Raw genomic sequence first — 12,928 nt, 5'->3', positions numbered from 1 at the left:
CTTGATTTTGTTCTCACAGTTCTCATCAATCAACAAGATGTAGCTGTTTAACAATGCACTCAAGCACACTGAAGACCGCCCAAACATGAGGCCTAAAGCTAAGTTTTAAGTAACATTTTAGTTTACGGTTGTTTGAGGAAGCACACACAGAATGTGTGATACGAAATACTAATGGAAGTACTGTCGTTTCCTTTTAACATCCAACAATATGTTTAGAGAATTTGTTTAATAAAAGTCATGGCGATTGCTTCACTACAGACATGATCCCTAGGTGCATTTTTTAGTTAATGGAACATTTCAACAGACAAATGCAGAGACTGTCAACATGAAATTATGAATTTTGGTGCCCCAGAACTAATAAAAGACAATGTGCAATACATGGTTCTTTAATAAGCTCAGATACCAAAGAGAGCAAAACATTTAATTCAAGTTGCAGATTTTTCACAAATTCGAGAGTTCCAAAAGCTCTGAGTCTAGTGATTTCAGCTTATTAATATTCTGGATAAGTAACACTGCAGTTACCAATGAAGCTTATTACATATTTGACAAACCAAGGCTCATTACATATTCGACAAACCAACAAAGGTCACTAGTGGTGAGAAAATCTTAGCATTTGATTAACATAACGAGTAACAAATAATGAAATAAACATTCCACAAATAGATGCCAAAAATACGCATTACGTAAAACACTAGTTTTTGTAACATGAGTCTGCACTGTCCAGGGAATAGTTAATGAATTAAAGAATAAACAAAATTATTGATTTACAAAGTTTCAATTGTATAAAGCTTATAAATGGTGCCACTTTACAATTATAAAATCAACCTGTTCCCAGATTTAAAATACCGATTCTCATTTGTTGATTTACTAGCTGACTAAAAGATTGTGGCATACTAATTACTCAAAAGATGCCGCTTTACAATTATAAAGTCAAAGCTGGTTTCAGATTCAAAACTCTGGCTTTCATTAGGATTTTGTAGCTGACCAAAAGGTTGTGGCATGCTATTTTCTCAGCAAGCATGTGCCTGAAAGCATTATTCTTGCTCCTTTACAGCTTTGCCTTCGAAACACGTATACATAAATGCATATGAAAACTTTGATATACAATTCGCATCAAAAATCTCTTTAATTGCCACTGACAGATTTTGAAGTTGTTATATCTGAATTCATGTGGAATGTCAACACAAATTAAGCACTATTCTTGCTTCAGTAGGGCTTTACACCTAATAGTTCTGTAAAACTCCCACAGCTACCTTTGTCATACAAGACAAGGAGATTTCCATAAGAGAACAGCATGACAAAGAGCACAAAACTCATGATAAATTCTCCTTACAATAACATGCTTTCACCATCAGAGGTACGAGATTCATGTCCTCCATGGTTTGCACGGGATTCACGAGCAAGCTTGTCTTTCCTATTGTATATCCTGCAAAACCTCAGATGATTTCCCTTTAGTTTAAGCAGTCATTCAAAAAAAGCCCACTGATACACAGTCAATTCACAGGAAAGAAATAAAATTTATATGCGATTGAAGCAAGAAAATTGTCATCCTTACACATATTAACGAACCTTTAAAACTCCTTGTATTGCCAACAAATATTTAGGACTATTTAACATAGCAATTAGTTGCACCACATATTGAAGAGCGTCAAGCTTTACGAGGGAAAGGATTCTATTCTTTAAGGCTTGAAAAATATCCCAAACAAGTTGGATGATTTTGTAAGAGCCCTGCTGGCTCACTCAAGATCTATGCTGGAGAAATGTACTTTGCTTTTTTGGTAATTTTGCAATTTTTTTAATTTTGAATCTGTTTACTTTCATTGTAATTTTCAGAATAATAGAAATGCTTGCACAATAAGATGAGTTTCAAACTACTCGATAGGCAATTCAATCTACTAGTAATGCCTGCAGAAAATCTACAAGCTGCAATTATAGTATTTGCAATTCTTACAACAATAACTTATGGATGAGCAACTTTAAACAAGGTTACCGTAAATGTTTGACGTTGGATTTTGTTTGCAGCAGGATAGGTTATCCCCATGCCAAAGTCCTGCAGTTGCAGCTCTAGAAAGGATGCTGCTAGCAGATGTAACGTGCTGCCATCAAAGCCCTGAATGCAGCTCTAGATATGGAAAACACTGCTGCAACAATACACCACATTGCCCTCTCAACTGGCCGCTCAAGGATTCAATGGCAAACATAAACACTTTATTGCAGCCTCACCAAATGCCCTCAAAGAAACAGTATTTGTAACAGAAATGAAGGTCAAGGAATGACGTCAACCAATGCTCTTCCTTGATGTGCAATGCAGCAGATAATGTGATCAATTTGGTATACCTCAGCACCAAATTATCAGACAAATATGCAGAATTAGAACTCAGAACAGAGACACAATTCACTGTGTGTTTCACCAGCTCAAAGTGTCAACCAAAATGGAGAAATCGGTCCTCTTCAAGTTTCCAACGCTGAAACCCTCAACCAATTGCCAAATTCATAAAATGTACTTAACAAGAGATGGTTCGATTTCCTCATTAAGTCCTTTTTAAAATATAAAATGAAACTTGGCTCCTCATTCACACCAAATGCCCAATAGCTTCTTGGTTACATTTTTCACTTACGAGTCTTCAACCACACACCATCAAATTATAAAGAAGCCTCATTAGTTATTCATGAAGTATAACTTAAGCCTCATTAGTTATTCATGAAGTATAACTTAATAAAATAACTTACAATATGTTTTTAACAATGAAACCCAATCAAGCACTGAAAAAGTCAAGTCACCAAGTGCTTCAACTGCACTGTTAAAAATAGTAACTGAGCCAAAACTAACTATAAATAGAAAGTCACTCAACTGAGACCCTCAAAACACACTGTCAGCCCACAAGGGTCACCATGATGAATTGACATACCCATGCTTTTGGGCCTTGCTAAATTGGAGACATTACAATCCTCCCTCCCCAAGATTATATGTCCTCAAGAAATCGCAATCCAGTAGCACATTGGACCCCAACCTCCACCAGGATCCCATGGAAAATGTGTGTGATGTACGTGTCATCACCAAATAATCCCTGTAAATACACCATCTATGTAAACAACATGGTCTAAGAACCATACTTAGCACCAGTGTTGGTGATGTAGAAACCAGAACATCACAAGGAAGTAACTCAGTAGGAAGTCTAGATTTGCCCCCCTTGTCTGCGTCAACTAAGCTATCATGCCAAAATTCAGACTTAGGCACAAACAAACTCTACACCCACTAAATATCTTCTACATGTTGGTCAAATGGGAAACTATACACACTCCTCACTACAACTCAGTTAACTCCTCAGTAAGACATCACTGAGTAAGACATATTTGAAAGCCTGCAGGGACTGACTCACATCCTCATGCATCAATGGACTCCCAAATATCATCCTCTCATCACCTGAGGGAGACCAATATCAGCCTCAAATAGTGGATTGTCATAAGACAGAGTGTCATCCCTATCAAACAGAGGATCGTTCACAAAGTGAAATACACCTATATGCTGATCTAAACTAGGTAATTGTATACTACGGGAGACATGACGTGTACCCCTCTCCACCTGAGTTATGTCATGCCTCTATAAATCCCGACTATTCACTACAGAAAGAGAGATTGTATGTAAACTCCCCTCTGCGATACCCTACAACACATACCTCCTGCCCTAGTGCTCAAACTTCATCTTCATTGAGCGCAAACGAAGGAAAAACTCCTCAATGTATTGTATCCGTCGCATGCCTAACACAACATCCATCCCTCCCAAGTAAATCACATAGAAATCTGCTTGCAACTCATAATCACCAAGAAATAAAGAGAGATGTATGCACCTGCTGCAAGTGTGTAGCCATTTGTCAACCTGACTTCGAAACCCAGGAAACTCCTCTGCCTAAAGACCACATTGACAAACAAAACCCTCATGCATGAAATTATGTATGGCCTCGATGTATAATGTAGAGATGCAATGATGTCCCTCTATTAGTCCCTACATTTTGAAAGTGGCAGGAAGCAGTACAACAATAAATAACACTATAGGGGATAGCCTAGCATCAAGACCAAACTCAGTAGGGATCCCCTAATAATCATCATTTAAACCAACAGACTGCTTTGAAGATTCAGCCTCAACCTCATCATAGTACACCCACATAAAACGGTTTGCCCCTCCTTTAGGCCTCAAGGGACAAGAGTGTCCTCTATCGTAAGATCATTTGCACCGATAGAAAAGTTGTCTCCTCCTCAAATCCTCAAGTGATGCCTCATCATGCTTCCCAGCTGATTTTCTTTTTTCATCAATAACCAATGGGTGTTCCTCATCTGCACTTGGAGTGGTCGATTTAGGTTGTGCTTGCTTCTTAGAAGTTGAAAGCTCCATGTTCCTAGCCTTCTTGATGACCCCCTGCAGAAGGAGGATCAAATGCCTTAATCCAACCTCTGAGTGGCTCTTGTAAGTCCTCTATAAATAACATAACCAAGCATTTCTTTGTCACATTGGGAACTATGACAGAGTCTTAGAAACTCAATAATGAAAGACTCTAGGCTCCCTATCTGCTTGAGCTGAGCAAGATCTCAGAAGTAAGTCTTTGGATCCTTCAAATCTCTCTACCAGTCTATCAACAAACCCCTTGTAAGATGTAATGTGCTCATGATGTAAAGTGACCAATCAATGGGACTACCAGTCATGGGATATCCAGCCTAAATGTAACACAGCAAAGAGAATGGTATCCTCCTCAATCATGGGACGCAATGCGAGATAAGTGTCGAACTTTTGTATCCAAGCTCATGTTGTAACCTTGCCACTACCACCAAAGTGAGTCAAGGTCATCTTGTTGGTTGCCTCCTTCAAATCAATCTGTCTAGGCCTCTACCTCTCAAGCGTTAGCCTACCTCTACTGTGCTCTCGCTTCTCTGTCAAGAACCTATGAAAGCTCAATTTTTTCTTGATAGCCTGCGAAAGTGCATCCCACACACCATGGTGTGCCACCACATCATCAACAATTGGTGTGGTCTCAATCTCAGTACTAGTCATGTGAGCCTCAGGTCTCAGGAAAGTAAGATATTGCAGCCTATCATATACACCTGTATACTCAATCCTGTCCTCGGATCTAAACCTATGAGACTTAACTAACATACTCCCGGTACCTCAGTCTTTGCTCCAACCTCTAAGGAGAGAAATATGTTGCAGAGTCTCAGATAATTGCTGCAGAACATCAGCAACATAGTGCTGACCATGTGCAAAGTCTCTTAGTTTCTCCCTAGCCTCCCTGGTGATCTCAGAACCTGTACCGGCAACCTTGTAACCTGTACCACCAGAACCACTAGCACCCCTGTCACCTATGTTGCCAAACTGTATCTCAGGTTCTCCATCACCTGGCCATGAAGTCATTCCCCTACAGGTATAATGCATGCTAGGTATGAACCTTTGTGCCATAATCAACCAAGTTTCCCTACAGACTGGCAGGAAACTGCTCTGATACTACTGTAAGAGCCCTACTGGCTCACTGAAGAACTATGTTGGAGACGTGCTTTGTTTTTATGTTTTTTTGGAGATTTTGTAAAAAAAATTGAATTTTGAATATATATATACCTTTTTTGTAATTTTCAGAATAATAGAAATGTTTGCACGATAAGATGAAATTCAAACTACAGAATGATAGGCAATTCAGTCTACTAATAATGTCAGCACAAAATCTATGAGTAGCAATTATAATATCTGCAATTATTACAAACAATAACTTATAGATGAGCAATTTTAAAGGAGCCATTTTGTTTGCAGCGGGATATGCTAAATTCCCCATGCCAACAAGGTCCAGTGGTCACAACTCTAGAAAGGATGTTGCTAGCAGATGCAACATGCTGCCATGAAAACCCTGAACGCACCTATCAATGTGGAAAAGGCTGCTCCAACAATGCCCCACGTTGCCCTATCAAATTGGCTGCTCAAAGAAGGATTCAATTGCAGACCTAAAAAATTGATTGCAGCCTCACCAAACATCCTCAAAGTAACAGTATTTGTGACAGAAGTGAAGGCCAGGGAATGACGTCAACCAATGCTCTTCCTTGATGTGAAGCACAGCAGATTATGTGATCAATTTGGTATACCTTGGCACCAAATTATCAGACACATGTGCAGAATTAAACCTCAAAGCAAAGATACATTTCACTGTATGTTTCACCAGCTCAAGTGCCAACCAAAATGGAGGAAATGGTCCTCTTCAAGTTTCCAACACTGAAACCCTCAAGCCATCACCAAATTCATAAAAAAGCAATTAACAAGAGATGGTTCGACTTCCCCATGAAGTCTTTTATAATATACAACGAAACTTGGCTTGTCGTTCACACCCAACATCCAATAGCTTCTTGGTTACATTTGCCACTTGAGTCTTCAACAACACACCATCAAATTATAAATAAGCCTCATAAGTTATTCATTAACTTAATAAAATAACTTACACTATTTTATTTAACAATGAAGCCCAATCAGCCATTGAAAAAACCAAGTCACCAGGTGTCTCAATTGCACTACTAAAAATAGTAACTGAGCCAAAACCGACGTCTTATAAATAGCAAGTCACTCAACTGAGACCATCAAAACACAGTGTCAGCCGATGAGGGTCGCGATGATTAACTAACATACCCATGCTTCTTGGCCCTGCTAAATACGGGACATTACAAATTTGTATACCTTTCAATTACAAAAGCCTACATCGTAGATCTATAAATTAAATAAATCCGTAACTGGACATAAGTTATATTTAAGATAAAAGTTGACTTATAGACCAAGATTCCATGCAACAAAAGAAAACAATTAAAGCAAAAGTCCTTGAGATCTATAATGAGCAATGATCATTATTATAATTTAAAAAGCCTTGTAACTTTCGAAGATATGCAGTGCCCAACAATCGCAGTTACCTGACTTCTGCATTTTAATACTGTTTTCTTTTATGGTTTCTCTTGCAACTTCGCCTGCTAATAGAACAACACCTATACTTTCCTTGTCTTTAATCTCTCCACCATCTATAGCTGTTGTTTGGAAGCTTCTGAGACCTATTACTCAGCATCCTCTCACAAAGCTTCTGAAAACTACATTTCAGATTTACTGAGAAAAGCTATTGATGTTACTGCAGCATGCTCAAACTACTCTGGCTTGAACTGTTATTATAAATTGTTTCATTCCTGGATTCGCTAAAAAGGTAAACTGTTCCCCATGGTAATATTCTTCTGGAGGATGTTTGAGTCCAGAATTTAGTGCCATAAGAAGAGATTTTACACATGGATTTATAGGCGTCTCTCTTTCTATCACTGGAGCTTTCTCTAGTGTAGACCACTGAATTTTTTTGAAACACTTTTGCCAAATAGACAGTAGTCTTGACAAATTCTAATTAATTTTATTTGCTGATAAAGTCTGAAGTGTATTCACATTCATTCATTATGTTTCTTAATTTTTTACAATACTTTTAGTATATAGTCATTTCCAAATTTGAGGGCATCAACATAAAATGACTTAACAATTGACTAGCAAATAAAATGGCACCAAAACACCTCAATTCAGCAGCATTATTGGATGCTGCAGATCTGATGCAAGACTCAGATTGTGGAAAGTCAGTAGCAGCAACAATATAACTCTCTATTTGCATGAAACTTCCCTTCCAAAGGCAGCGACAGAACTGAAGTTGCAGACTAGACCAATATAAAATGACACTAAAAGGGCAGAATAAACTCATTCAGCTGTAACAAACTGTGCAAAAGGAGCAGGGAGTGGCAGGCTCTAAAATCCTTTATACCACGCTTTCTAACCTCCAAACTGTCCAAAATACATTGCAACTGAAGTTGCAGATCTGAACATCATCCTTAGGAAGGATAACAATCACCAACATAGCTCCAGGACACACATGCACTCGGTAAGTCTGGAGGTGGGTCAGTTTGGCCAAATCCTAGAGACTTGGGACTTTCACTCTCTTAGTCTGGCCGAGTCTTGGTAGAGTCATCAAGTCTGCTAAACTCACCAGACTCAGTGAGTTTTGCAGGCCAGACTTGGCGAGGATTTGTGGTGAAAATGTAAAAGATAAAAATGAAAAAACAAGATTATAAAGTATCTATCTAACATTTTAGTTACTTTTATAACAAGAACTTGGCCAAATCCTAGAGACTTGGGACTTTCACTCTCTTAGTCTGGCCGAGTCTTGGTAGAGTCATCAAGTCTGCTAAACTCACCAGACTCGGTGAGTTTTGCAGGCCAGACTTGGCGAGGATTTGTGGGGAAAATGTAAAAGATAAAAATGAAAAAACAAGATTATAAAGCATCTATCTAACATTTTAGTTACTTTTATAACAAGAACTTGCAACATTTCAATGCTTGCATGGCTTTTTACATGCCCATTTACAATTTCCCACATACTTGTTTTCAACTCAGCCTCATTCTCTTAATTAAAGTATATACATGAAATATAATATTTATACTTTAAGTTATTTACCATGTATGTATTTGCAAGATGTTTTTGAGTCATTTCAGGTCTCTAGAAATTATAATGCAGATTCTAGGTTTTAGAAGACCTTAATTTTCAGACTTAGTAAAATTTTGGCAATCAGCAAGTTCCTGTCAGGATTCTCTCACTCTATCTATCTCTCTCTATCTCCCCTGAACTCCTGATCTATCTCTCTCCTTATCACTCTCCATCTATCCCTTATCTCTACCTTTCTCTCTCTCTCTCACCTCTCTCATCCTCGAACCCCCACAAGGAGCACTACCTTCAACCTCATGTTGGTGTTGCCCCCCAACCCCCATCAACATATGTGTAATGTCCCCGTTTTTGGCAGGTTTACGCAGTTGATGGACTTAGTTCATCATAACGACCCTCGTGAGCTGACAAGGTGTTTTGGGGGTCTCAACTGTAGATTTACTATTTTTAGTAGGTCTATTTTTGGCAGTGCAGTGGGTGGCTTCGACAATTGGCCGTCACCTGCAGTAAATAAGTTTAATAATTGCATGAGCTCTTATTATTACTTATTAAGTTGCATTATTATAATTATATTTATATTATTATAATAATGACTTTTAAAGATATTTCTAAAAAGTATGTTGGAAAGTTTCAAGTGTTGAGTTCTTTTGGGAAACTTCCACAATTTCTAAAGTAGAGTTTTTAAGAAAACTTTGGCCAACAAAAGATTATAAATGAGAGCTCATTTTATTGGGAAAAGCATGCTTGAATTTTTTATATGCTTTTGTTGCCTTTGTGGCTTTTATGAGTTCTAATATTCTGTTGCCCTTGCTTAAGTATAAGGGTTTTGAAGCAGGGTTGTGCCTTTAATCCATAGCTGAGGTTATTGTGGATTAAAGTTCTGAAATTATTATTAGTATCTCTTGCTATATATACTGTGGTTGGGAGATATTGAGTTCCCTTTTGAGTTTGTCTTGCAATTTGCTGCTGAAGTAAATTGTAATTGCTTCTTGGACTATGACTTTGCCATTTCTCCTACTGTTTTCTAATGTGATTAAGGAGAAAATTAGAGTTGTGCTTATTGACTGGTTTAAGGGAAATTCGCATGCAAATTGAACAACAACTTCAAGTCTGGAGAGTTGTTGTTGAAGATCATTACCTAATATTCAAAGGACAAGTAATAATCAAATTTTGGAAGCTGTGTTACAATTCAAAGAGGTGAATCTAGGTAATTTTCTGATTGTCATCTGCATATGTATATTGGGGCTGAACTTCATTATCATAGGTCTGCTACTGATTTGTGCGACCAGTATTTATGTGCTAGAGCTGCAACTAATGTGGGAGACAGTGTTAAGTACGTAACCCAATAATCTACAAGTTTGAATGTGCAGACCGCACTTGATCTTCTTACCTTAAATATCATACGTATGGCATAGGTTATATACTCCTCTTGTGAGCCGGCAACTTCTTAAGGAATTGTTTGGATAATCATTACTAATCTAACACATTGTGTTAGTAATTAAAATGATTTATCTTGCAGATCGTCGACTTCGAGAGAGATTATAAATGCCAACTTAGGAAGGGACATGTCACTTTGAGGGACATGCCCTTTAATGATGATATTTAGGGAGGTTATCGTTGTAATTTAGAGAACACACAATTATATTTCAGTCTGCTCTCTCAAGCAACAATATCCAGTGAATATATATCAGAAATATAGCTATTTCAGATCAGAATAAAGGTTAATCATGCCTCCATACATCAGAGTTTAAGAAGTTCATAATTCATCAACAAAGGTTTGTTTACAAGTCTGATCAAAAGCACAGAATTAGCAAAATATTTACATGGTATTAGAGGTTTGGTACTCAAAGCTAGGCTCTGCAAAATTCAATTATCAGACTTCATATATATCTAGAGACTATCTCCTATCTTCAATGGCATACACAATCAGACCCGGGGACAAGTTTGATGGGAAAGAACACTTTGATGCCTAGAAATTCAGAATCATGATGAGTTTTGAAGAAAATGATGTAAAACAATTTATTGATAAAGCATCCAAACAACTGCCAGTTGAACCTCATAAATCTATCTGGAGAAAAGGAAATAGGAAAGCAATTCAAATCATATTAGATGGAGTAAAAAATGATATCGTACCCATGCTTACAAAACATCAAACTGCATTTGATATGATGAATGCATATGAGGTCACAATGCAACAAGAGTTCTTGCACTGAACAGGCAACTAAATCACATTCAAATAAAGAAAGGAGAATCAATGAATTCTTACTTCCTAAGAGTTGCCAGCATTAGAGATGAACAGTCAAGTATAGGAACTATTATTGGTGACATAGAATTAACACTAATGGCTATAAATGGATTACCAAATTCATGGGAGACTTTTGCACAAGGAATAAGTGCCAGAAATAATCTTCCTGACTTCAACAGACTTAAGAACGATTGTCTTCAAGAAGAATCCAAAAAACTAAAGAAAGGAGGGAAATTGAAAACAGAAGATGAAGAACTTCATGTTCTTAATACAAACTCCTACAAAGGCAAGAAGAAGCATTTCAAGAGGAAAAAGGGAAATCAAAGAATGGAAAACCCAAGAAATATTTATCCAAAATAAAGTGTTTCAAATGTGAAAAGTTTGAACATTACAAATCTAATTGTCCTTCAAATTCTAAACAAGAAGCAAACTGTACAAATGTTACTAGAGAAGAAGATACCTATGATCCTAAGAATCGTGTATTGTACTCATAACTATCAAATGAAATTTCAAGTAAAGCATGGGTAATTGATAGTGAATCTTCTAGACACATAATAGGATACAAAGAAGTACTAGAGTCTTTATCAGAAAAGGTTAATGGCGAAGTCACCATTGGTGATAATTCAGCACATTCTGTCGAAGGAATTGAAATTGCACCTTGAAGCTAAAATCTGGGAATTCTCTTCTTCTCAAAGGTGTACTCTACGTACCAAGAATTAAAAGAAATTTAATTTCAATATCAGCACTTGAAGATAATGGGCATAATGTTGCATTTGTGGATGGCAAAGTTATAACTTGGGCAAAAAACTCCTCAATCAAGAGAGCAAAGTTGATTGGTCAGAGAAAAGGATATTGTATGAATTGAATTCAGAATCTAGTCGACCTATTCAAGCCTTAATTCATGAAGCTGAAGACATTAATAATATATGGCACAGAAGATTAGGGCATCTAAGCTTCAAAACCTTATCAACTATGGAAAAGATGGTTACTGGTTTACCTAAACTCAATAAAGACCACTCAAGCATATGCAAAAGGTGCGCAATGGGTAAGAATACTAGAAGTCCATTTCATAAAAGCACTAGAAAAACAAATAATGTTCTAGAATTAATTCATTCAGATTTATGTGGACCTATGTCTGTTCCTTCTCTTGGAGGATTCTGGTACTATATTTTGTTCATAGATGACTTCTTTAAGAAAACATGGATTTACCTCTTAAAATGCAAAGAATCAGAAGAAATTCTAAAGAGATTTAAAGAATTCAAAATATTAACTAAGAACTTATCATGACATAAAATTAAAACTATTAGAACTGATAATGGAGGGGAATACACCTCAGATTTGTTTAAAAGGTTTTGTAAAGAATCAGGAATTAAGAGGGAGTACACCGTTCCTTATAATCCAGAACAAAATGGGGTAGCAGAAAGAAAGAATAGAACAATTATAGAAATTGCTAGAGCTATTATATTTGATCAAAATCTAGAATATTATCTTTGGGCAGAAACCTCTTGTACTACTGTGTATATTCAAAACAGAAGCCCACATTCTTACCTTAGAGATAAAACTCCTAAAAAAGTATTTACTAAGGTCAAACCTAATATAAGTCATCTTAGGATTTTTGGGTGTCTCGTATATATCCATTTTCCAAAAGAAAAGAGAACTAAACTAGAATCCTCTGGGAAGAAAGGTATTTTTGTAGGGTATAGTGAAACATCTAAAGCATACAGAATTTTTATACATGGACAGAAAAGTATTGAACTTAGCAGGGATGTAATTTTTGAAGAAAATCTAGCATTCAGAAAAGCACTAAGTTCTGAAGAACCTTCTCCTTTGCTTAGTTCTTAAAAAAATAGTGAGCCTAAGTCTCAAAGGGAAAACTTAGAAGAAATTCAAAATCTAAATCTTGAAGAAACTCAAAATTCAAAGAAAAGACCACTTTAGGCCATTAAAACAGTAGAAGAAGCATGAGACTTTGTTGCACCTTCTGGAACAATCAGAGAAAGCAAAAGACCTAAAAGGTTCTTTAGTTATACAACAAACATGAGCGATTTATACAAAACAGAACCAACCAATCCTTCTGATGCTATTAAACATACAGCTTTAGCTATGACAGAAGAATATCAATCTATTATGAAGAATGATGCTTGGGAAATTGTTTCAAGACCTAAAGGAAAATTTGTTGTTTCTTCCAAGTGGATATTTAAAATAAAGC

At 36.8% G+C, this 12,928-nt stretch overlaps 1 protein-coding gene across 2 annotated transcripts in view; it reads right to left on the bottom strand.

Moving 5' to 3' along the window:
- Nucleotides 1-717: 717 nt before the first annotated feature.
- LOC149543281 (nodulin homeobox-like) overlaps nucleotides 718-12,928 on the bottom strand; it is a 182,936-nt gene continuing 170,725 nt past the window's right edge. For both annotated transcript variants that reach the window (XR_016355613.1, XM_089798127.1), the window contains one exon: nucleotides 718-1,426. Coding sequence is in view for 1 of the 2 variants with exons in the window: in XM_089798127.1 (XP_089654253.1) it covers nucleotides 1,330-1,426 (97 nt within the window). In the remaining variant the exon portion in view is untranslated. The remainder of the gene's footprint in view (nucleotides 1,427-12,928) is intronic.

Source organism: Cupressus sempervirens, chromosome 8, assembly GCF_028749045.1.
Source record: "Cupressus sempervirens isolate cs-2001-9-10 chromosome 8, ASM2874904v1, whole genome shotgun sequence".
NCBI classification, from domain to species: domain Eukaryota; kingdom Viridiplantae; phylum Streptophyta; class Pinopsida; order Cupressales; family Cupressaceae; genus Cupressus; species Cupressus sempervirens.
Note: the sequence above shows the minus strand (reverse complement) of the source record. Positions and strands in the feature narration are given on the sequence as shown.